The sequence below is a fragment of the Oryzias melastigma genome, linkage group LG10 (genome assembly GCF_002922805.2).
Source record: "Oryzias melastigma strain HK-1 linkage group LG10, ASM292280v2, whole genome shotgun sequence".
Classification (NCBI taxonomy): Eukaryota; Metazoa; Chordata; class Actinopteri; order Beloniformes; family Adrianichthyidae; genus Oryzias; species Oryzias melastigma.
In genome coordinates this window covers 21,321,688-21,349,129 of record NC_050521.1, presented here as the reverse complement: position 1 = coordinate 21,349,129, position 27,442 = coordinate 21,321,688, and the positions used below count along the sequence as shown (strand labels likewise).

Sequence of the window (27,442 nt, the reverse complement as noted above, 5' to 3'; positions counted from 1 at the left end):
GCACATGCAAAGGTCTCCAAAATAATTCTCTGATCAATTATTTCTCATGCAGCGAACAAATGCCTAATTCTGTTTGATGGCTTAGAAATCTGGTAGAAGAAACTCGTCGGGAACAAAAATTTCAAAGGAAATCCGTTTTTTTTTTTAAGTCAAAAGCAGATGTTTTAATGTCTGTTCCTTCAGAGAGGAGAAAGAAGGAAGATTTATTCTGCTTTTTGATGTTATGCTAAGCCCCGATATAACCTCCAAAATGTTAATCGGAATCACCAGGTACCGTTTTACTAATGTGCAAATAGCGTCCATCCAGCTTAATATTTCATTTCAACATTTGTTAATTAACCTGTTCTGATTTTGCTGTGAGAAATCGTTATACTATACCAAGTCACAGTCCTAATTAAGTAATTGCTTTTAATCCATTGACCCTGATTTGTCACATATCTACTTGATTAGCTGACATTAGGTTGAAGGATTGTTCCTTAAAGACCCACTTCAATAAAAATCACGTTTGTTGTGTTTTTAGCATGTTCTTGTGGCATTTTTGTGAATATCAAGGACATATTTTATGATAATTAGGCTTAAAATTCCCTTTCTGAGTATTTCTTTTTTAAAAAGGTTGTGAATCAAGAATAGACGAAAAAAAAAAAAAAAAACGTGTAAGTCTTAGCTCCCTGTTCTGTTCCATTCTGATGCATCCACTTGCAGACAAATAGATCCATGAACATCTTTGTTTTCCTTGTCCGAGCCGGTATCGGGCTCCAAACTGTACGGCTGGATAGCTCCAATATTGGCTGCTATTTTTTTGCATCGGTAATGTAAGGTTGGAGGAGGGAGGGGCTGTAAGCTAGCATGTAAACAGAGAGCTCTCAGCAACAGAGAGGCACATTTTTAATTAACTACTGCCACACTGCAGAAACTATGTCCTAGAAAATGACAATTTGTTAAATAGTCATAAAATATTACCACTTTAAACACTTTAAATTAGCTCAAAATATGTATAGAGAGGGTTTTTATGTGTTTTCCCAAATTATTTTGAGCTCTTTTCTTTGCTCATGTTCTCCTTTTTTTTTTTCACTTAACCTCTCCTGTTTGCTTTTGTTTACTTGTTTCGGTGAAATAAAAACACAATTAACCTTTATTAAACTTCTGCATTCTGTTACCTGGTCTCCAAGGGGATGTTGCTGTTGAGCACCCAGCTGTTGTGAAGCTGAGCCTGGTCCGTGCTCGAGCCAGTGTCTGCCCCCTGGCTGCCCTGGCTGGCTTGGCACCGCGTTGGCATGGTCTTCCTCTGCAGGCTGACCTGAGTGTAGGGTGCCGGGCGAGCGCAAGTGCAGGCGTGGGGCGGCGGGGGAGGCGGGGGCAGAGGGCGGAACGTGAACTGGCCACCAGGACTGCTGGGCAGCTCTGTGCGAGAGACGAAACAGCGGAGGAGGAGGAAAGAGGGACAGGGGAGAAATAAACACAGATTTATTAGGAGCGTTGTATCATAAATTACAAATAAAAGTGGCATGTTAGTTGACAGTTTATTGTTATTACACTGATTGAGGGACATAAATCAACCGAAAACTGTCCCTGTCCAGCGCTTTCCCTTCCTACCTGCTTTGATGCACTTACAGCTAACCTATAAATAGGTTCTTGGCTGGCTGCAACGTTGAGCAGTCTTTAAAAAGCTAACAGCTCTGGCTTAATCTGCACCCGCAAGCCCAAACTACCCATGTGATGTTTATTATGAGATCTCGATGGGCTGAGCTAGCCAACCCCTTCACACTGGTAACCTGAAGGTGTAGTTTAAAGCCTTTGCAGACTATCATTTATCATTCTCTTTCACTCCAAGTCTGCCTCTCCACTTCTCTTCCTGCCTGCTGCTTTCCCTCACTTCTCCTTCTGCCTAAACTGAGAGCAGACTAATTACAGTTTTGCTAAATGAGATGTGCATGCATATGTTTTTCTAATATTGTGCATGGCTGCAGATCAAGCAAAGTCGCATGCGTTTATCTGCCTGCACACAGAGCTGCATGCAGGTTTCAGAACGTAAAGATGGATGTGCATTAATTGGAGGATTAGTTATCACTGTTTAGGATGACAGCTCATGCCATCTGGTTGCAGTACGGTTCCACGAGCAAGGAGAATCCCTCATCCCAGAAGACCAACTTTGTCCAGCTGTATTGACAATGAATTAAACATTAACCTCAAAGCGGGGCATTAGGAGTCGACCAAATTCTGGGAGACAGAGTCTTGCACCTCAGTTCTGTTTGCTGCCAAAATGTCAGCAATTATTTAGTATCTGCAAATGAAGCCTTTTTCAATACATCTTTAGGTGCAAGTGGACCAATTATGCAAGAACAGTTTGCCTTCTTTCAGGAGTACATAGCTAAATGTGGCTCTATAGCTGATAATGCATCATGGTTTAATGCAGGGTAACAATTCCATTTTGAATTCCCCCAAAGAGATTCTGTTTGTTATTGATCTTCCACAGCAGCTGTACTATCTTTATTACATTTCAAAAACATGTGGTGACATTTTCCTCCATTGTTCCATAACATTGTCCTTTCATTATTCATGATATTTTATTCCTAATATTACAGAGTTATTTAAAGACTTCTCTGTAAATGGAGAGAATTCTGGTAAAAGCTCTCGTTTTACTGCTTTATGTGGCCATAATGTGCATTTCATCCTTAAAGTCCCACTCTGACTACTGTATATTTGATCTAATCGCTCTCAGGGGTCTTTTAATGCAGTTTTTTTTTTTTTTTAGCAAAAACCAAAAAGTCTGTTATTTTTTTAAGACATATTTTCTGCAGAGCAGCAGGAGCTGATTAGTATTTTGCCTCTGGATTGTGGGCGGGACTGTTGGCGCAGAAGCTAGCTCTGCTAATTTCCCATCAGCACTTTGTTTACACTCGCTCCTGCTAGCTTATAGAACCTCACAAGCCCAAGCTAACGTTAACGTAGCAACAATAAATGGCAAGCAATATCACAGCAATCCAGCCATTCAGTTTTGAGCTAGATGGCAGCTCAGATGAATAAAATTAAGATGGATCTATTTATCTACAAGTTGAAGATTTAGAATTGTATCAGAAAAGGGGGACTTTGCGCCACAAATGAGCTTTTACGAATTGCGGATTTTCATCTGCTCTTAATTGAACCCAATTTGAATAAAAAAATACTCAGAAATGCAAATTTCATCATGAGACAAATAAAATATGATTTTCATTAGAGTGGTTCTTTAAAGTCCCACTACAACCATATTATTTTCTTTTGTAAAATCATTCCCAGAATCTTAAAAATGTGCAATATTTTTAGCCAAAATCAAAAAGGCTTTGTTGTTTTTTAAGACATATATATTATGCCCAGTGAGAATAGCTAATCAGATATTCAATTCTGGCTTGTGGGTGGGACTATTGGCTTGGAGTAACCCCGCCCCCTCCCTGTTGTTGGGAGCTAATAGACCCAAGCTAGCATTAGCGGCACATAAAATTAATGGCGAGCAACATTGCATCAGTCCAGCTGTACAGTTTTGAGTAGCCCTGGGGGATGTGGAAAAAAATAGTATATCTTATTGTATATTTTATTTCACAATGATGATATATATCTTGATATATTGCACTAAAGTATATTTCTAGTTATTCTCTGAAAAAAAATGACAAAAGTATAATTAGTTACTTTACTGACTTTATTTTTTCAAGTAACATGTAACTGAATGGTTACAAATGAATTGTTAAAATCAATAGAAATGATATAAGAGAAATGGCACTTTTCTTTTGCCCACGCAATATGTATCGTCACATCGTCCAGCACTAAGATGCGCCATTATTTTCCTAATTCCGGTTTTCTGATCCAACATGATTTGAATTAACTCAAAAAGGCAGTTTAATTTGTAAATTATTTGATAGATCCTCTATTCTGAGAAAAATGCTTCAAGAATATGTTAAAAACACGAAAAAGATGATTTTTTTTTATTGCACTTCAGGGTTAGTCTCATCACTAACCCTGAAGAAAGATCCAAATTTTCTCAGAAAATGTACCGTTGACATTATCACAGTCATAGATTAGTTCATAATTTAAACCACAGTTTTAAAGTGGCACACATATAGGGCCTGGCTAAGAGAAAAAAAAAGAGTTTATTGGTGTCATCAGCTGGAGGTGCTGTTTAGTCTAAACTAATGGATGTGGAAAATTGAAGTTATTTTCGTCTCAGCTGCCTTTGAGTATTAAAAATTACACGCTGAGGGAAAACTGACAAAACAGTTTTTGGAGCACTACCGCGTGCCTACTGCGCCACTGTAATCCACAAGGAGCTTTAAAGTGGTGCTTCGGTTTTTAGCAGTCTGTCTGATTCATCAGTAACTGGGCGTCCTTTGAGTCCGCCCAGAAAGCCCTTGCTTTCACAGTTTTCTTGATACCAGAGGTGGCTGTTTTTAGCAGCTCGTTCGGTTTAGGATTCGTCCTTCAAAAAACAAGGGGGGGTGAAATATCAGAAAATTACATGAGGCTGGACAATTCAGTCACCAGTGGGCACCTTTTAAAAATTAGGATTGTAAATGTTTTATAAATTAATCCATAACCGCTTTATCTCTTTAGCTTTTTGAAAATGTGAGATTTTATTGTTTACAATTAAAATATTCTTCTAATATTTCAACTTAAGCCTCTTAAAGGAAGTAGAGCGAAGAAGGGGCGAATTCTCTGAGGACTATGGCCTTGATGGATTGTTGGTGTTTTAACACTTTAGATGAAAAGCAATGTGTTAAAGCAACAAAGTTGCCTTAAAGCCAAACTAAGTGATGGAGGCAGCACTAAAACAGACAGATGTTTCCACTGAGTTAGAATTACTGCTTTTTTCTAGGGACTTTGAAGGGAGTGATGAACTGATCTCACTTTGAAAATATCTGACAGAAAAGGAAACCTTTGTTATATATATATATATATATATATATATATATATATATATATATATATATATATATATTATGGTACATGGCAAGTTATATATATCTTAACATTTATTTTGGTTATAGCTACAATGTGGAAAATCACACCTATGTTTTAATAGTAGAAGAGATCTAGGTCAAAAGTAGCAGTTTTGACCCATTTCTCTTTTTTTTCTTTGTACTTATTCTATGACACTTAATTCATCATATTTCCCACACACGTTTATGCCACTTTTTCAGCAATCTAGCTGATGGGGCCGGTGTACTACCACAATGAGTCAAAAGCGTGCAAAAAAAAGCCAAAAAGCTGAAAGCTTACAATTTTTATTCAAACTTTTATTTAGAAAATATTATTTGAAAGAATTGTAGCCCAACGGTTTTTTGTTAAGCCCTGAGCTGAAGGAGGATTCGGCTGCAGATAAAATACCAAATAAACGCAGGATTATTTCCTCCGAAACGCAGGATAACCAGAGTCTTAACTGAAGCAAGCCCAGCTGACCAGAACAAAACAGTGCAAACCCGCACCAGAGTGAGAATCCAACCAAACAGATTTGAAAACGTCCAAGTGAACACTAATAACAGAAAACAGCCCTGACTGAGCTCCTTTCTATCTCACCCGCGGAAGCTCTTATTAAAGCCTAAAGCTCTTTTAGATTTGTCAGTGTCTCCGTGCCCTTGACTCTGGTCACATTATGTGGTTAAGAACACATAACAAGCAGTATCCAGCAACACGCACTGTTCTTTCACCAGCCCGTCCTCTCCAGATGCTGCAATCATAAAGACTACTATAAAGAGCAGCTGAATTCATGTTTACTGTTGCCTTTTTTTTTTCTGCTAGCAAGTGGGCTTCAGTAAAGTACAGGTACTCAAACAGACCTAATACAAATTCCAGTTTTATAGCAGAACTGCAGTTGAAAAGTTCATGCTTTTAAAAAATACTTAAATGTTCAATATTGTATTTTTACTGTGTACAAATACAGTACATATCTGATCCAGCAGATAAAACAGGGTTTCTAAAAAAAAAAACCATCTAGTCCTTGAGCTCTGGACTCTGACACCCCTTCAGTAAACATGGGTCAAATTTGTTGTAGCCTTTATTCCAATTTTTGCACCATCAAACATAACAGTAATAGAGGAACCAACAATGTAATTGAGGAGATTATATTGTAATATAATCACATTTTTTTGAAAGATTTTTCAATTAATATAATGAATGTTTAACTAATTAGACCAATATGGTTAAATTCCATTCTTAATCTACTTTAATCTAAATTTAAGATTTTCTGGATTACAGTCTTTTGGATTTTTATGAAATAATTATCAACAAACTCAAATTCCCAACAATAACCTTAATAATGGATTTGCCCTGACAAACAGAAGAAGTTAGTTTTTGTAGCGCAAGCTTTGACCATCCAATCAGAGGCGAATAAGTCATCTTCCGCCATCATGACTAACTCAAATTCTGATTGGTTGAATCAACGTAAACGTTTTTAATCCACAAATGGCTATGGTTTAATCAGCAGTGTTTTTTTAAGGAAAAGTGAGGACGGACGCACTGACTGAATGAGCGTAAGGCAGACTTTCATGAACCTAGCAACAAGTGAGGACTGAAATCTGATTGGTTTGAAACTTTCATGTACAAAAAAAACTGTCTAAAACTAGCACAGCCGGGGCGTAAGGCTGTGAGTGAAACTAACAGAACAGTTAGAATTATCTAAAATATATTTTGGACAAATGTGTACAAATATATATATATATATATAAAAACATTTCTCTTTGATTTAGATACTTCTTTTCAGATAATTTTAGGCCTTCACTGAAGACTTTGCAGGCCCTGACGGTACACCACTGGTCAAAAGTACAAACTGTAAAAAAGTAGTTTAAGTAAATTTAGTTTTGGGTCATTTAAAGTTTTCCTTATATATAGATATAAATAAAAAAAATACTATTAAAAACCCAGTCAATTCCAAATGTGCAGTCCTTCACTTTTTAGTTGCAAACCCTGACGAAAATGAATTGAACTAGTTTAAAGTATGTGTCTGACACATTTACAGGAGGACATTCCAGCCTAAAAAATCTCTGACTTTAAACCAGAACAACATTTATGTAGGAATTTTACCAACTTTAATCAGAGTAAAATGCTTAACAACCAAAAACGTAACTATTTTCCCTAAAAATGCACAAACGTAAAGAAGTAATTACCACTAACCGATCATTTTTTTTTTTTTTTTATAAAACTGTTATTTTATCCAATACAAAGTGAGCTGTAACACTTTAAGGTGTACAGTCTCCTTGCTTCATCTGCTTCGTGTTGTATGGGGGAGAAAAAAAATCATAACACGAGTATAGTGGGGTAAGAAAGCGCAGAAATAGTGGACCACAGGGGAAAGTAATCTTGGTGAGTAGGAGACACAAGGGTCTCGACTGCCACATGGCGCTTTAGAAGGCTTAGTTAAGCCAGCTTTGGGTGTCCCCTCCAAAGCATCTGCAAACCGGCACAGTTTGTCTTCTCTCGCTCAAATTCGAACACTTCAGCCTCTCATGCCTTCAGACAAAGTCACATCAAACAAGCATGCTGGGATGTTGTGTTAACTAGTAAATGCAACTGAAATGGTGCCGGCAATGTAGGTCAGGAGCCATAAAATATTTGGCAGGCTACCCGTGAGATCAAAAAACAACCGATCAAGTCGGCGTGGACCAGATAGAGGCCAGGGGAGGGACTGATCCAGCCCTAATGACAGCCATGACGGTGTAGAACATCATCAAATATTTCCTGAGCCATGTTTCGGAAAAGTCGCTTGAGATCTTTTTCCTGGAATCATTAGTTTTAGTTGCAGTAATGACATAAGCATGAAAGCCACCAGCAGTAGGGGAACCAGTGAGGGATTTGCTGCAATGTAACAGGTAACAGATATTTAGGGCAAGCATTCAAAATGCATTAATGTCGAGGAGACGGACCTGAAATAGCACAGGAATTAGGGACCGGCATTTAAAGAAAGGATCGTCAATGAAACGAGAGCATAAAATAACTACACGGTTAAATAAAATATGCAAGGACATACATGGACGTCCCTGCATCGACTGTAAATTACTAAAGCATGAGTGCAATTAATTGTATACAAATACTGAGTTAAAAAATGAATGCTGATTAAAATGTTAACATTGAGAAAGATCATAACGCTCATTAGAAGCTGTCAGTTTGTGTATTGAAAAGCCTGACAAGTTGGGACTATGATGCGTAGAAAGCTGCCGACAAAAACTCTGAAAATATGTCAAATTAAAATAGAGGAGATTGGATTGGCTGTTTTTAGAGAAGGATTAGGCTAACCTGGCTTTAACATAGACCTTTTAAAGTGTATTAGTTCTATTTTAACAAGCATTCGCATCTAAATAAGCTTTTTTTTTCCTTTTCAAAACGATGTTTTGTGTTTTTAGCATGTTTTTGTAGCATTTTTGTGATGATGGAGGACAAATATGAAGAAAATTATTAATAAAGTTGAGTTTCTAAATATTTATTTTTACAAATTGTTGTAAATCAGGAGCAGACGAGAAAAAAAAATGATTTGAAGAATCTGTAACACTTTATAATAAGATTCCTTAACAAGCCTTATTAACACAAACATAAATGTGTTTTTAGGATGTTTATAAGACATTTATCAGCACTATAGGCCAAATAAGGTTTATTAACATTCTTAGTAAGATTTATTGACATTTATAGTGAGACTACTGTCTACAAAAGCCAAATTAATAAACTGCTTACAAGCTTAACAAATATATTAACTATCTCTGTCAACATTGTACTGAGTGTTTTGTAGCACCTAAAAATCTTGTCTCAGTGATATACTGTAGGTGCTACAGTTAGCAGGCCTTTGCCTTTGTTTTCCTTGTTTGAACTGGGATCTGGCTCAAAACTATTCCTTTTTGTTGCACAGATAATGTTATGTTGGGGCTGTAAGCTAGTGGGAGAGCAGGTAAACAGATAGATGCTGGGAAATTTGGGTGGGCTTACTCCGTGCCAATAGTCCCGCCCACAACCCCAGAAACATTTTGCAAAAACTGTTTTAGAAAACAACTTTTTTTTTTTTTTAACTGCATAATCCTTAAAAGACCCCTGGTAACACTCTTACAAAAGATCATCATAGTGGGCTTAAAAAATGAGATTCAGAAATTATAAAGCTTTTAAATGTTGAATTGTGAGTGCAACAAAACAAATTCCCCAGAACATTGTGTTCTTTTGTTACTTTATTGTGTTCAGGCTCCCTCATTTTTAAATCAGAGCTCAATATTTTGACCCAACAGCTTTTCTGTCAGCATGTTCATGTGCAGACTTAAAGAGAGCCTTATTATCCTTCAAATAATTTTAAAATTTCAGATAAAAAAAAAATTCAATCAAATGCGACACAGCATTGATTCTGTCAATTGGCCTGTCGTTTGGTGATGTCATAACCAGCCAAGATGGTGATGACAGCAGAGCTAAAAACAAATTGCATGAAATTGGCTCAGCGCAAAGCATTAAATTTATATCTTAATATAATTTTCATTTTAAAAATAGTCATTAGATATGCATGATTTGTTTACTGGCTTTTAAATGTAGATAAAATAGTAATGTATTCTTCTAATCCTCATTTTTGTTTTTTTCTTTTTGTTGTTGTTGTTTTAATCAGCCTTCCCCTGTTGTGTATTTCCATTTTTTCCCTCTGTTTAACATCAGAAATCCAGTGTGGATCCAGATTAAATTTGTTGTTGCTTGACTGCCCTCCCTTGAACTCCATTATGACTAAACTCTGTCTTTTTTCCTCTGTGTGAGTATTAGTTATTCTTGTTTACGTGCTTTTATTTGTAGTCCTGTCTGCATTTTAGGTATAAATTTGCCCTAATTCTAATAATTATAATACAGTATTACCACACTTTCTACTATTTTATGTTTTTCTCTCTCTCTCTTTAGTGTCTACACATCTCTGTTTAGAAAATCTTTCTGACACGTAAATTTGCCACAATAAAAGCCCTTGCCTCTGGCTTCTTCTGGACGTGTTTGGGAAATCCGTTTAGTAATCTTTGTGTTATTTTCCCACACTTGGGTTCAAAAAAACACATGATATAAAGCTTTTTTAATTAGATGAGATGCACATTTTTTTTTTTTTTTTTGTGAAGCGCTGTGTAAAAACGAGAACCAGAAATTGCATTACAGCCTAATATTTCTACCTACTTTTTTCCCCTTTTCCTCATTATGGTGTCCAGCACACTTGCACACGGTTAATTTCTCTTATTACAGGAAAGCTATATAAAATCTATAGAGCCTAACCTCAACAATATCTAAGCTGCCTGTCTAAAAGAGGAATGTGACTGTTTTCAAGAACATTTAACACCACTGTTGGACAAAGCGCAGTAAAAACCACATCATCCACCCTAGTCTAAAAATAAAAAGATATATAATTTCCCCCAGGATAGCTTTTCATCTATCTTGCCTCATAATTGACTTGCATTAAATTGCCACGTAGTTTATTCTGCTGCTGTGCTTCAATGAAATAAATAATTAACCTCTTAAAAGGTTGGAAAAATGAAATTAAAACTATCTAATATTGGGGTTTTTTGTGATAATGAGATGGGATCCTGCCCTACGACCATCGAATAATTTGTCTTTGTCTTAATCATCTGTTGACCAGAGATCAAACACTATCTCTTCAGACATTATAGGCTCCAGCATTACTCCCTTTATTCTTTTGGATGGTGCTGATGAATTCTGCATGAATGATGATTCCATTGATGATAACAACAGAGAACATAAGACAACTGGGACTAATACAGCTAATGATCACAGAGATGATGATGATGATGTTGTAGAAGATGATGTTACTGATAGCGGGGCTGCTGGTGATGGAAATAATAAAGATAATGGTGATAAAATCCATAATAACAGTGATGACTATGATGATGAAAACAGCAGCGATGGCGACAGTGCCACTGATTATCACATTGATGAGAATGGGCTCTAAGACAGCAATTAGAATAAAAATAGCCATTGATTCATCTTTGCAGACACGGGGATAAAATGTGGGATTTCAATTTAACAAAGTGAAACAATCATGTTGTCCAATTGAAGCAAGAAAATACAAATGTAGACACCCAAGGCTGTAAGAGAGTTTTTTTTATTTCGTTTGTTTTTTGCTTGTTTTTTTTTTCTTTTTTCAGGGAAAGAACCAAGTCGATTTTTGTACGGAGGCTGATAATTACCAGCCATGCATCATCTGAGTCTTTCATACTCGGAACATGGCGCTGGAATGTGCCAGCATGGATGCATGAGTACATCTAAATCTGTGTGCACATTTTTGTAATTACTTGTTTGTACCCTGCCTCCGAAAACAACTTTGCAGCTCATGTTTAGGCTGCAGGTGATTCTTAAAGTAGCATTTCCCTGGAGAGGACAGGAAACCTCCTGAGTCTCGCTCCTCAGCTCCACAACAAGACGTTTACCATCACTCAAAGGCTTCACTGCAGGGGCCTCCACTCAGATTACATTCTGAGGAGATTCATCTTCTTTGGTTGTTTACCATTTAAATTATGTGCTTAATACTTGAGCCTTTTTGAGACATGAGATATGTGATGGGAATCGTGTCATCCTTCTGTTCGAGTGATGATATGCATTCACATGAGACACTGGTCACTAAAGAGGGAGAATTCCCTGCCGGAATACATGTGTTCCGTTTGCATAATAAATGAAATAAGATAGGGTAAAGTTATTCAGGGACAGATTTATTCAGCATTTCCTACAGCATAACAATTCTTTTTGAAATGCTAAGCACACTGTGACTGTGTGAAACAGTGTGATGGATGGAAGCAGTGAAAAACTTCATTCAAAAGCTCTCACCGACAAAGTAATAATGTAGCTGTTTTGACATTTTATAACCTCTCCATCATCATTGTGAGAAACAGCACAACACACTTTATAAATCCTTGTAGGTTTTTTTTTTTCCTTCCATAATCAAACGTCAGTTTTGTCACGGAGTAGTGCGGCATTGCAACCAAACAGCTTCAGTGGAAGTAAGTATTTGACGATATTCAGGTGAGTGAACAGATAGCTGCAGTTCATTTACTCTAAAATGTTGTTCAGTTTGTTCAATCAGCACGAAATAAATACAATAGCCTAAAACCAACTGGAAAGACAGATGACAAATGTATGGACGGAACTGTTATCAAGCCAGCAGCCGCCCTTTAGCTTCCGGAAGGAATCTCCCTTTAAAGTGGATACAGGTGTAGTTCAAAAAGTAACCACCAGGAGCGCTTGAAAAGCATATTTGCTCTCATATACTTGTATGTTAAATTATCCAACACTACAACAAAAACATGGTGCCAGAGTGGGTAAACAAATGCTGTTTACTCTGGGTACATTACCTATTTATGAGAGATTTATTCAGGGTCAACATTTTCTGTACCTCATTGCTTAATTTCACAGAATATATTTTGACTAGCAGTCAGTGTTGTGTTGGAAAATGTCCCTGTAAAACCACCTACATAAAAATGTAAAGGGAAAATCAACATTTTTAGAATTGAGAGGTTTTTAAACCCTCATGCTAATCAAATCAAATTTTATTTATAAAAAGGGATTCGTGTAAACTCGAAGCGCTTTACATTTAAAAACAAAACAAAAACAGACACAATGAAAACCCAACCCACCCTTCACCCTCCCCTCCATTAACAAATACAACTCATGCCCCGAAACACAATGAATACTTACAAAATAACTTCTAAAAGAAACTTAAGGCTTGGTTCTACTGTGAAGAAACAGTATTTGGGAATCTATTCATACCAGGAGCCAGCTCTGCCACAGGAACATCGCCACAGTACCCACTAAGACTGGGACAGCAACGGAGTCCAATGAGGCAGGGGTCTTAGAAATGTGTCAAATATGTTGACAATGGTGCAGGGTAACTAAACATTTTTCAAAAACTGTTATTTTTGTTTACTCTTTATTAAGCCTCATTTCTACTAATCAGTTCAGCACTTATTTCTTTTTTGTATTTTGAGCTTTTCTATTATAAAATAGACCTATTAAGCCAGACCTAACCATACCATTTTTGGCCCCCATTGGTTGCAGGTCCATAGAAAATTGAAACAGATCACTTAGGGCGGAGCTACAGTTGAAACCCATCAATTGACGGAAGGTCATTACTACTAAAGTAAGCGCCAAAAGAAACAGCTCTATTTCTCTTTGCTGCCTGCAATCTTCTCTCAAACAGCATGAAATGCTTTATGGTTGCTTTAAGGGAGCTGCTGGTTGACCTCCATTGTTTTTGTTAGCGTCACTGTTACTGTTGTCGCACTACTATGATGCAAAGTAATTGTTCCCCCTCTCAATGCACCTTGACGGTTCAAGTTTGAGTGGAAACGCTCACCTGAATTACCATTCTAAACTAGATCTGACTGTACCTCTCAGTGAAAACAATGTTTTCAATTTCAAGGCACTTTCAATTCCTTTAACAAGTTTAATAGAATCATAGCACAATAATTGTTTTAACGCTAGGAAAAGGTTTAGCTTAATAATACTAATCAGGAAAGTTCAATAGACTCGACAGCAATCTTTAAAAAGTACCAAGAAGATGCCGAATATGGAAATCAGACTTCAGATAAAGAGCAGTTACCAGCTCAATGGCCTTGTGGGAGAGTGTCTGCCCAGAGACTGGAAGGTTTAATTGTTCCATGATTGACCTTCAGCATTAAGGGGGTAAGTTTGGGGGATTAAACTACCAAATGGTTCATGAGCACGACTGTGTCTGTAGCTCACCACTCCCCCAGGGGATGGGTCAAATGTGGAGAGCAAATGTCAGTCGCCTAAGTGTGTGACGACTTTAAAGAGTAGTTAGTAGGCAAATAGTTTGTTTATTAAGATATGCATATGGAGAAAACACCTTTAGTGTAACAACACTAAGTGAAAATATGTTTTTAATTTCTTAAGATTTAACATTAATCCACACTTAACAAATTAGCATTTAACGTTGGAAATGAACTAAATCCTGACTTTGTCCCGTAACTATACAGTATTATTGATAGTGTTTTTAATTAGCTAAACAAAAGCATTACCGATGATAATGCTTTACTCAATAACTGATGAAATATTGCTCAGTGGGTTGTAGACATTTTGTTTTCTGGCGATGCTTGTGAGGGGGATGTGGGTGTTGCTGTGAAGGATCACAGCAAAAATGAATAAGTCATCTGATCACACATTTCATTCATGCTTTCACAGTCGTCATTTAGCAGAGACATCTGTCAAATTCATGTGAACAATAGATCTGAACCCAAGTTAATCACAAATGCTGCTTGTGAATCTGTTAATGAGGCTTCTAAAAACCAACTTATTTGCAAATAAATCACTGATTGTTTTAGAAAGTACAGGTCTATTATAGGAGCTCTATGGCCTAAACTTTCTTTGATTTTAATGGAGTGTTTTGCAGAAGGGAGACCAGTGCAGCTTTGACTGATGATGGTTTATAGCTGAAAATCAGCCGGCTGAGCTCGGCTTATCTCCTGAAAAGACAGCGCAGTTGTGATCTTTCCTGACCTTGTCACTTCTGCAGGGGTGCCCGGTCATTGCAACCAAAGCGGTGCAGGTGCGAGTCTATGGTCACGTGTTCACATGACCGCATAAGTGCATACATAAGAATGGAAATGAGTGTGTTACAAAGCTTCTGAGCATGCTCAGTTCTTTATCTCATGAGCTGCCGGCCTTGGTGCATCATGTGAGTTATTGGCCTCAGTTGAAATTTGCATCACCTGGAAGGAGGCGTGACAAGCTGTTTGAGACTCGGGAGGTGAAACGCCACAACGGCCATTATGGTGATTAGTGAGCACATTCGTCTTTTACAGTCTTCGCTATTCTCTTGTTCCCTCCTGCTAACTACATTCTCTATATGAAAACATTGCTTTTCCCTCAAGCCCAAAACAATCACAACAAGCACACACCGACCAGGAGGAGCTTTGCTTACGTACACATGCAGAAAATCTATTTCCTCTAACTCTGACACTAAAAAATGGAAAAGTGCTGGGGCTTGATAGCAAACAAAACAACATCAAGTGATTTCTGGCAGGCCAAAAAGAGAGTGTTATCAAAGCCACAGGAATGCACCACCAGCGGCCCATTTTTTACTGACAGAGCGTATGCGCAGTGTTGTAGCAGACCTGAGCTGCTGGTAATTAGAATGGGCTCTGAGGAGAGACAGGCAGTGGAATGAATGCAAATGAATTCACTGGCTCCGGCACTGGGCTCCACAACCTCACTTTTCATATAGCATGCCTTACAGACATGATGCTGCTGGCACAAACAGAGCAAGGCTACACAGTAAACACCGAATGTCATACGAGTGTAGCCGCGCACGTGCCAATATGGAGGCACAGATAGGGAAACGTGTGTAAATAAAATACAAAACTGCAGCTCCGGAACAAATATGAAAAGACAGGGTGCACAAGGAAATATTCGCAGATACAAACAAACACACACAACGCTAATCCCTGCAAATACCACTGTGTTGCTTGTGAGAAGAGAAAGTGGGCAAAAAGTGTGTGCCAAGGCAACAGCCACAGCGTGTCCCACAGCGGAATAAACAAACCTTTCTTAATTGGTGTCAATTCTGAATAGAGTGATGATTCATCATGCAGAACTCCCCAGAAGAGTATTGGAAACCCAATCATTCCTAATCCATATGACCTTGACGGAGCGCCAGAGTAAGACTGTAACTGCTTCCACCCACATTGTCCGAAAGACAAAGTCGCCGGCCATTGTCGCTGACTTTACAAGACATTGGACCTGTTATGCACCAAAGCCAGATCACTTCACTGATTAGTCTATCTCAGCCGGCGGCTAATCTTTATGAAGCACTCAATTCTTCACAGCACTCATAAATCAGGGTGGTATAATCTCCCTGTCTCGGTGATGGCACACCAGAGACACCATTTCCATACAAGTCTGCTCCAGTAAATAATTCCTGCTCCCAATACATCCAACAGCACTGCACATGACTTAAAGAAGCTATTGTGCCACCTTGGCTCACCTCCAGATCTCAGGTGGTTTTCCACGTGAAGCTTTGATCAGAAACTCGGAGGCTCCTCTCATGGAGAAATAGGTCATCTGTGAAGAGGTCCTGCTCTTTACTAACTAATGCAGCAAATGAGTCTAATTAAAGCATCTTCCTCCCTATCTTAACTAGGCGTCCAGGCCTGACTGGAGTCTTATTATAAGGTAGATTATGCATGTAATGTCCCCACTGAGATTATACAGAGAACATTTAGAGACAAGTACTTATATAGTCCTTACTCACAAGAGGATTGCTTTGTGTGAGTATAAGACAGGAGGGACATCAGAGAGGATGAGGGACTGTTTGGTATTCCAATCTGAACTGATAAGTTGTAGACTGAGGTTTAGAGCCAAAGAGAGCACAGGGGAGGGTTGCAAAGAATAAACACCACCTGCAAGCCCCACTGGCAGCCATTTTGCGGTCAATGAGGTGAACACAGCCACCGCCCCCGGGTCAGCATTAACACAGACCAATGACAAGTCGGCACTTGCCCTCTACTGCAGCAACACCTTGCCGTTCCACGCCAGTGACCCCACCTATCACAACAATCACAGCGCATACTCATGCATATGCTCCCGCACTCATCGCACCTCTCTTTAAAAAAAATCATACATGTGCGTGCACACATGCACACACTCGCACCAGGAGAAACGTAACAAATGTGGGAACAGATGCCCCACATCAGACTGCAGTTGCCCTCTGCTCCACGTGTGCCTCAAGAGAGGCAGAGAAATACAGTTACCAGTGATCAGATACTGCAGTCCTCTGCTGTGTCAACACCTGGCCACACTCTACACACACTCATTTATGACTCATTTTTAACGCTCTGTCAATGTAAACCTGGAGATGGGCAATCTTTTTTGATTGCATCCATACCTGCCATTCCCACTCAAGTTGTTTTTATCTCTTTGCTCTTTTAGGCAAAGTCAGACTTTTCTCTGTTCTTAAAGTGCAGAGTACCCCTTCGTTTCTACCACCACAGCCCCTCACTTAAACTTAAGCATCCTCTTAGACAGGTGAAGAGGAAAAGTAGATATTTAGTGACCCCCTTGCACACAGGTATTTTTGCCTTAATCCTCAAGAGTGGGCAGCTCTTACTTGTAGACAGCTTTATGCATAAAATATCAAAGCTACAAAGTTGCAGCTCAAGTTGGCTCAGTGGAGTTTCAGTCTTCAATATATATTGTATATATAAACTGAGCAAAAGTATATACGCAACACTTGCTTTTGCTCCCAATTGTCAGGAGATGAACTCAGATTTGAAGCATTTTCTACAAAGTAACCATTTCTGATCAAAAATTGTTCATAAATCTGTCTGAATCTGTGATAGTGAGCACTTCTTTGGTGAGATAGCCAACTTAACTTCACAGGTGTGTCATATCAAGATACTGATTAGACAGCCTTATTATTGCACAGGTGTGCGTTAGACCAGGGGTAGCAAACTCAATTGCACAGGGGGCTAAACTCCAAAACACACCTTAGGTCGCGGGCTGAACAGGATAAACATTTATTAAACAAATTAAAACAAAACTTTTTAAAATGCAACTTTTAAAATTACTGTTAATAATACGGGCAGGAATATTATTCCAGTATAAAGCAAGTTAATAACTTTCAATAATTTACCCTCCGTAAAAATATATATTGTCATAATTATACAAGTTAGAAATAAGTGCAAGATAACATTGGGCCAATAATAACAATAAAATAAAATAATCTCGAGGGTCGGATATAATTACCCGGAGAGCCGGATTTGGCCCCCGGGCCTTGACTTTGTTATTTGTGCCTTAAACCAACCACAATACAAGGCAACTCTGAAACCTACTGTTTTTTTTTTTTGTTGTTTTTTTTTGGGGATGGGGTCTCCGGACCCCGAAAACGATTTAGTTTGTGATGTGACTACCATCTGCCTTATGCAGTTCAAAATTTGTGAACAAAATTTGAGATCTATTATTTTGTGTATATTGAAAATGTTCATCTCGTGAAAAATGGCAAAAGTGTGCATTTATATTTTTCCACTATATATATATATATATGGAACATTTGGGATGTACAATATTTGGGAACATGTGGGATATACAATATAAAGAATAATTCTAACCAAGCTCTGTAGAAACTGAGTATCTTTACTGATGTACTCTTTCTTCCCCATTTTGATTAAGGAAGAGGCTTTTTACTTTAAAATCTTAGATTTACTTTCCTGTTTGGTCTCTTAGGGGTCACTGGCTGACAAGATCAGCGAATAAATCAGATAAAATAGACAAAACAGACACACTCACAGAACAACATTAACTGTAAGTGGTTGCTCCGGCAGTCGATGTTTTTGACCGCCCATTAGGTATCAGCTTTTCATTTGATCGTTGATGGGACACCTGTGTAATCACTTAGCTCTGTGGACAGACGGCCGGCCGGGGACTGCGGATGAGGATATATGGATGGGTCAAGGATTTGTGGTCGACTTAAAGTGATGAACCTACAAACATCAATCTTTCATCCCTCATGGAGTGCATTATTTACTTGGCAATGCCTGGATATTGCTTAGTTTCCAGAATTACTCTATTAACTGTCTGTCAGCATTGGACAAAAAGAATCCAGTGGCAGTGACCATTATTCACTGAATTGATTCTGAAAATATCAAAAATAAAAAAACTACAGCACACAGTGACACAGTACTGCACACTTGTCAAAAACATGCAGACGTGTTGCCTATGCAAATTAATAACAAAACTATGCATAGCAATATGAAAATTAAAAGACAGGTCAATACACCATTGCAGAGAAAGCTTCGTCTGCACTTAAACATTGGTTGTAGGAGGATCTTTAGACGGCCATTTTTAGATAGCAACACTTATGACTATTCATGCACCTCTTATAAGACAAACATTTCCAGACACTTACAGCTATTAACATGAATAATCACACGGAATGGTTTGAAAGTGAGCCTCGTCTGCAACACGAACAGACCTCAAAAGATGAAAAGATGATAATTCACTCATATTTGAGCACTTTTGCAGAAATAGCAGTTACCTGTGACAAGGCTGTGGCTCATCCATGAACCATATAGATTTAGTTTTCAACAGAGATCCCTAAAAAGGCCACTTCATATTTGAAATATTGTTTGGAGACTGCATATGGAAAACCTTGGATATCCGATTAATGCTTCCATAGAAAACATGTTACCTTCATTTGTGCTATGGACTTTTTATCAAAACGTTCAATAGATAAGATGTGAATCATTGGAAAATTTCGAGTCAATGTATGCACTTTTACAGGCAGTTTGGCATCTTAGAGGACCTGTAACAAAGGAAAAACGAAAAGTGTAACAATATATGACTATAAACTTTAGCTGTGCATAAATAGCAACATATTGGCCAGAATTTTTAGGCCAAAATAATAGTAAAAGAATCAAAATTATATTGTATAAAAGCATAAAAACTATATTACATACATTCTTTTTCTAAGAACTCTTCAATCACCAACACATAAAAATGTGACGCGCCTCACCCATCTGAGTTTTATTTTCCGTAACTGTGACTAAAAGGGTCGGTAGCCCATGGCCCAAAACATAAAAAAAAGGCAAAACAACCAAAAAAAAGGCTATCCAGTGACCCTTTTCTAAAAGGGTCAGCTTCTCTAAGGCTATAAAATCTTAAAAAGCAAAAGATAATATTCTCCCTTGGCTATGACTGGAGACAGAGACGAATGCAGAACAAGGCGGAGCTCAGACAGGACCCGGCCTTAATGTAGTTTGTAATTGTAAGTGTTGGTCTTTAATAAAAGCCCTGAGTATTTGGCCAGGCTAATAGACTGGGCTCTCTAAATCCTGGCTCCATGCATTATTCAACAGCCATTAGCTAACGCCTCATCTGGGAGGCTGTATGAGTCCCATCATCGGCTCAGACCCAGGAAGGCCCATTGAAGGTGTGAGCGGAGGGTTGGGGGATTAGCCAGGAGAAAAAAGAGAGAAGGGAAGAGATGCAAATAGAGGTATGGGGAGGAAATAGGTAGGAGGTTAGAATCTGAGGGGGGAAAAAAAAATCAAAGAGGAGAGCTGAAGAGTTGGCCTGATGTGGCATAGGTGATGGTCTGTGATATGGAAATGACAACAGGGAAATGAAGCAATACCTGGATGAAAACCAGAGGTCACGCTGTGGACCTGTAAAAATAAAAAAAGAGGGTGGTGGAGGGAAGTAGTGGCGGGAAAGGGGTGGTCCCATTCGAGTGATAGGAATAGAAGCTAGTGTGGTAGGTGAGCCACGGGTCAAAAGGAACCTACACAGAGCAACAGAGGATGGAGGAGAGATGCCAGCTCCAAGTGGCATTTTCTGTTGACCAGGAACATAAATGTCAGCTGCTTCCTTCCCCGCCCCTCTCAACCTTTTCTTCTTTTAGTTTCCCTCACCTCCTTTTCAACCTCCCTTCGCTCCTTCCACTCCACCTCCTGCCGCTCATCTCAATCTGCCCACCGCTCTCCTGCCTCCCCAGAGTGGTGCCAGTGGTTATTCTGCTTTCATAAACAAGAGAGAGCTATGAAACACACGAATATGCAGGTTACTCAGTTAGTTAGTCACCGTTGGTGAAAGAAGGTGCCCAAAAATATTAGTTAATTAGTTGATTTTTGTGTCAGAGAGTACACCCGACCCTGAGCTGGTGATTTTGAGTGCATCTTGATAATGGGTGTTTAGTAGGGGTTAGCCAAAGTAATGATATTGCGATATATTGCAATATTTAGTCCTGCGATTGATTCTCGATAAGTTCTCACCAAGTATCAATCTTTTATTTTTGTTTGAAGAGGCTGTACAACGTTATACTCGTCATTTTTTGGTGAGATGTTCCTTTGGAGGTAGAAGCGGGCACATGATGCAATACTTGCTGTCGACTAATCACTGATTATTTTTTTCTGATTAGTCGACTAATTGGGTCATGTGCAAACTGGATGTAAAACACACCTCTCAACCATCATTAGCTTTAAACTAACTAAAAACTAGGTATATGTATATGTTTGTGTGAATGCTGTAGGCTGAATTTGGCCGTGGAAGATGTTAGTGCTGATAGCTAAAAATGCCTAAATTAATAGCTAAAAAACACTGAGGTTGATAGCTGAAATTGCTGAAGCTGACAGCCGGCTAAAATATTAGTTAAGTGCAAAATTAGCCAAAAAAATAAATAAATAAATAAAACACCAAAGTTAGCCAAAACAGCTACTATGAAGCTGAAATGTTAGCTAAACTCCAAATTAGCCTAAAAAACTGAAAAAAGTCTCAACTAGCCAAAACAACTAGCATGAAGCTGAAATATTAGTTAAACTCCAAATTAGCCTAAAAAACTGAAAAAAATCTAAATTAGCCAGAATAGCTAGTGTGTAGCTGAAATTTTAGCTAAACTCCAAAATAGCCTAAAAAAACCTTAAGATACCAAAATAGTCCAGAAAGCTAGCATAATGCCAGTATTAATTTCAACTTTCCTACACTCTGACTCCATATAATATAAGGTAATAACTAATCGACTATTAAATTAGTCTTGACTATTTCGATTAGTCGACTAATCATGGCAGCCCTTCAGCTACTTGAATTATTCAATTTTTCTTCCATTTTTTACAACAATTTTGCATTAAGTAGTGGCACTGTTTGTTATTGTAAACTTTGCATTTTACAGATAATTCAAATTCAATTGGTGTCAATGCTTGTCAAAGACATAGTATTACTGACAGTATAAATGTTGCACAAAAGTGTTTCTTGCACATAATAAGACACAAGTTGTTTTATATGATTGTGTTCAAGCTAAAAAAAAAATGGGGATATATTTTCCCCAAAAAATATGTATTCTTCTATATAATGAGTTATTAGAGATTATTTTTACCAGTTATCGCAGTATTGCGATATCATCAGTATCGCACAACATGTATCATGTATTGCCTTGTATTGTGAGGTATCCAGTGGTCCCCAGCCCGAGTGTTTAGTAGACCTGCCACACTTATCTCACCCTCTGCTCTACTAGACAAACATGCTCTTGTGACCCTCCGCAGCTGACCAAGGACACTTTCCAGTTCCTCTAATTAAAACACAACCCTGACGCACGATCACGCACGCCCCGCAGGTCTGCAGCCGAAAATAACCTTAAAAGGAACAAGCAGAACCATCACCCCTGCACTCAACACCTCTTCAAAATCCACTCAGCATTTTGTCACAGGGCAGCTCCCAGGCAGGCTCTGTCTCAATCTGCAGGAAGATTTGCAACAACAAACGGCATCTCCAAATGCAGCGCTGGTTTATAAGGCGAGTCATCAAAGTAGCAGCATATATTATTGTTGCATGACTTTCTTGGAGCTATTCCACTGCTACACTGCCTCTGTGTACTTGAAAATAATTGAGCTACCAACTATTTGTGCTCAAAACCGCAGAAAGACATCTGGAAAACACAGTATGTGTGGATGCGGTTAAAGACACAGGCAGCCGCATTCAAGCGTTTGCTGTTAGGCATGCAGCGCAGGCTATCAATTCCCACTTAAGAGGGCATCAAAACTTCAATAAGTTGCATTTTACACAACCTTTAGAAATAAACCCCCAAATCCTTCAAGAATAATTTCTTACCAGTTTGACCCACAAATCTTTTTCTCAAACACTTCTCATTTTGCTGTGGAAACACACAACATTCAACATTCATGCTGTGTATTCTCAAAAAAACTGCCACTAAGACATGGTGCGTTATCTATTTAAAGAATAAAGATGGCTCTTAGCCTTGTGTGCTTGTTGTATTATGAATATTGCCTCAAGTAATGGAACTAGCTTGTCTGGATAAAACATGTGACTTTCAGCATTGAGACAGACTTTTTTTTCTCTTCATCTCCAACAGACGATTTAGCATGTTTACTTCCTCGTTAAGCGCATGAGAGACCCTGATGGAGGAATCCAAGGGAGCTAATGTCGTCCTGTCACTGCAGGTTACTACAGCAGTATGATTTAATGGAAGTGTCTGTCAGCGGGCGGGAACAACAGTCCGTCAGCCAACCAGCAGACGTAGCATACGTGCAGAGACACATGGTCAAAAAAAAAAAAACACAACTGATATAGACTGCCAAAAGCGTTTTTATTTAATCTGTATTTCTCAATGAGTCCCTAAATCAGGGATAGGGAACTATAGGCCTCAGGGAGCCACATTCCTGCATGTCTTCTACCATACCATGCTCTGGCATGTTTTAATTGGATGTACACACCTGAACCAGGTAATCAGTGCGGTACGAGTAGGGCATGGATATTGGACCTACTAGGCCTGGAGTTGCCTATTCCTCCACTAAAACATACATCTAAGGCAACAAATACTCAATGTAAAGACTTTTTCTAAGCAGCTGGTGTTTTGAAAAGGATGCTACCATACGTCTCTATCAAAGCCGTTTAACTTTCAATGGACATTCAATGGTCATGCGTTTTGTACTTAGAGCCCAAAAATGGACTTAAAAACGTGTATAGTGACACGAGAACATGAGGGTTCTGACCACTTAAGTCTAAAAGGTATATTGACAGGTGCTTACATAGACACCATTGGAAGTGTAATTGTTTCCAAGTCTGATCATGCGATTGTAGCATTTTGTGTAGGCATCCTACAGTCACTTACATATCACTCCATCCATGTAGCATTTGTGCATGGTCAGGGGCCAGTAATTGCATATTACTAATGACAAGAATGCAATCTAAAGGTGGCGTACAATAGTGTTGGGCAGATCGATCAAAAATATCGGTAGTATCGATCTCAATACACATACAGATATTTCCACTTTTTTTTTAAACTTTTCTGTATCAGCAAAAAGTTAATCATAGTTCCTTGTTTCTTTTGGTTTGTTGACTATTTTGCATTCACTTCTCGACTATTTAATCTCAAGAAGTTTTTATTTTAATAAACAATTTTCTATTTAATTAAAAATATTGTTGGCATTATTATTTTTATGGATATCAAGTAATTAAAAGAAGGGTGACTCGCAAAAAACTATTTACTGTGATGAAAAACAATTGAAATGTTAAGGTTATTGCCACATCCACCACATTTATGATTAAATATGGATATCAGTATCAATATTTGTCATATTGACCAGTATCTGATTGTTATTGGATTTGTATTTGTTCGATACCAAACTACACAAATTTGTAGTTTGTGTGAGCATGCTACAGGCATCCTACAGGCACTTACATATCATCTACACACTCCATGCATGTAGCTTTTGTGCATGATCAGGGACCAGTTATCACATGTTACTCATGACGTTAATGTGGTGTAAAGGTGCCGTACGATACTGCTGGGTAGATCAATCCAAAATATCGGTATTAACAATCTAAACTTGGTACCGGTATCGGATCGATACGTTTTGCGTTCACGTCTTCACTTTTTATTTAATTTCAATAAGTTTTTATTTTAACAAACAATTTTCCATTTAATTAAAAACATTTATCAAGTAATTAAAAAAGGGAAATTCACAAAAAAACATTCACTGTGATGAAAAACAACTGAAATTTTCAGGTTATTGTCACATTCACTGCATTTATTAAAAATATTTTTATATTTACCGGTATCGGATCGATACCCAAATGCTCAGTATCACCCAGCTCTACCATAAATTTCATACAATATACTTTCACCTCACACATACACTTATCACATGCGCGACAACTATCATAACACCCCTCAATGTGGCTGCTAGAACCTAAAAAGAACTGCAAGAAACACCTGTGCTCCCCTTAAGATGCAGCCCCTCCTGTCTACCACTCTCCAAAGCCCAGACAACCCAAAAACCCACAGCACCTGTACGGATCAACCCCCTGTACGGGTGCATATGACTGAGGCTTAAGAACTTGTACGTCAACCTCCAACTTTACCAAGTTAAGATGCGATGAGTGCCAGGCTTTCATTTGCCACTAAAGCAGCACAGGTGTTTTCACAGCATTTTGCAAGAGATCCTGCCAAACAAAGTCCTCCTGACAGATGTAGCAGCCATGGAAATCATCTCAAACAAATGTAATGAAAGTATTTAGCAGATTAAGCAGGAAACTGTCTGCGTGATGGGAGCCCAGAATCCAAAGCTCATTACACAAGGCGCTGCATCTGAGCTCACACATTCAGCCCCATCTCCAAGCTCAAACACAATTCCCCCACTACATGGTGAATAAGGTAGAGAGCAATCACATCATTCAGGCATTGGGCATCTGCTATAGAAGCTTTTTTTTTATTGTATATTTCTAGCATCATCTCAGACTGGCAGGACAGAGAGCTCTGATTAGCATCAAAGCTTGTGATTGCCTCACTCAACAATCAGTGCTTCTCTCCTGTACGACGCCTGCTGTGATTCATAACTCAGCAGAGAAGAATGTGTGGATCAGTGTGACTGCTGTTAGAGAGGAGGAAAATCATGCATGTGCAAAAAGATTCCTCCCGTGCATAGTGTTTTTATTTTTTTTCTTTTTTGCATAAGCTTTGGGTTTCAAAATGATTCCTAATGTTGCTCTAATAATGAGGCCTTGAAGCTTACCTTTTGATGCTTCTGGACAATTCGCTTTGACTCTAAAAAGAAGCAGCTTCTTTAAAGATACCTCTCTTTGTGGCTAAATATGATTAGCTGCAGAGGACATTGTAGCTCTCTCCACAGCTAATACATTTAGTATGGATTGTCTGAGGGGGTAAGGATGCAGCTCGCGGAGGGATCAATATTCTAAGTCAGTGTCTGTCTGGAGAAGAGGAACCATGCTGGGAGATGGTTAACTGTTCTAAAGCAGCAAAGACTCTGTGGAAGCACCGAATGCCAGGAATCCCACAGAACTGAACAATTCTTCAAAAGATAATGCTTAACGCTCATGCTGGGCGATAGGTTATGCAGAGTGTCTGCATCAAGCAAGGATCTTGTTGAAGATTTGTTGAGGATATCACTAAAGATGAGAGATTATATAAGGCAAAGCTGAATGATTCTTTAAAGTCTATAGGGCACCTCTTAAGAGCAATGCCCAATAGAGCCCTCCCTCCAGAGGGGGGGATGTCAAAGTGGTGCTCTAAATGGAGAATAGTGTCTCCTTTGAGAAAAAGGGGGAAAATGACTCATATTTTAGTGTCTTCATTTGCATGCTTGAATCCCTCACTTAAGCCCATTTGAATCGCACACACGAGCAGACACAGGCGGGATGCACACACACTCATGCAAACTCCAAAGCACACACTTAGCGCTGATACTTTTTCCCCCACTTTTTCCAAGAGTCAGAGGACATTAGCACTGCATCTATTTCTGGAGGCCCATTAAGGCTCTAAAACTTTTAAGATCTACACAGAGTGATTCCTAGTGTCAGAATGACCCGTTCTTCCCCCGTTTCTCCCGCTCAAGTAAAAAAAAAAAAGCTGACACGAAGCTTGTGACAGAAACATGTATTTGATGCCGCTCTGGATTTGGCTGAGTGGGCTGGCGCGACGAATAGGGTGCGCGGAAGTGGGGCTGAGAGGAGTAATGCGGAACAGAGGTGGGGGAGTTGGGGGTACACTTCTACGCCCGCCAAATGGGTCCATTTTGCTGAAATGTGAAGCCCGCTCTTTCCTGACACGCTATAATAAATCTATCAGATGTGCGCGTGTGCATGCGCGTTAGCAAAGTGTGCGCGATAGAAAAATTGGTGCGGCGAAACAGGAAATATCCACTTCCCCATCTCCTCTGTGGATGTGACAGTCAGGGTAACAGCTAACAACTCCGCTCACCATAACGCGGGATGGCATGTGCCGTACAATGGAAATTCATTGTACCATCGAGGGACAAACACACCCACAAGCAAACATATCTGTGTAGTCAAAGTCTCACACAAATAGGCTAATGTGAAACGGGGAAGACTATAGTGTCATCTTAAATCTCTGCATGAATGTATCATTCAGTGTCCAGTGAGGAGCAGATCCATGAAAACAGCAACGCTGGGAAACTTTAATGTGAAATGACAGGCTTCCAGACAGCCTTAAGAAGCCTAACAAGCCCGAGCAGTCGCTCTTTCCAGACGAGAGTACAGAATGCCAGCAGAACAGGACCTCTATGTAGTTTGAGCGCTCTCTGAGCTTCCACTTCGCCTACTTCCCATCAGCAGGCGCATGCAGCCTGTCAGAGGCTTTGTGTCCTTTGCCAAGCAATTACTTGTTGCTCTAACATCTTTGTACATTAATGGTTTCATTGCATTTAGTCGTCTGCATATTTTGACCTTGGCTTCCAGAAGGACTAAATCATTTGCATGGAAGTTGGCTGAATCATTAGTTCAGCCTCCACATGATAAAAAAAAAAAAGAGTCCACAAAAAAAAAAAAAGACGTTTGCATAGAATGTCATTTATGCATGTACTATTCATCTTTTCGACCTATAAGAAGAGCTGCCCATCATTTTTTTTTTTTTGCTTTTCAGTGGACTGTTTAGATTTTACCTACACCGCCTTGAATCCACTCTGGAATATTTCAGTGC

General features: G+C 38.9%; 1 protein-coding gene and 1 long non-coding RNA gene across 2 annotated transcripts in view; one reads left to right on the top strand and one right to left on the bottom strand.

Moving 5' to 3' along the window:
- Positions 1-27,442, top strand: part of LOC112153169 — a 138,889-nt gene that overhangs the window by 38,555 nt on the left and 72,892 nt on the right. The window lies entirely within an intron of this gene.
- The window catches only part of tenm1 (teneurin transmembrane protein 1), a 248,939-nt gene that overhangs the window by 169,516 nt on the left and 51,981 nt on the right, over positions 1-27,442 (bottom strand). Inside the window, exon 4 of the mRNA XM_024283139.2 lies at positions 1,158-1,401. Coding sequence (XP_024138907.1) covers positions 1,158-1,401 — 244 coding nt within the window. The remainder of the gene's footprint in view (positions 1-1,157; positions 1,402-27,442) is intronic.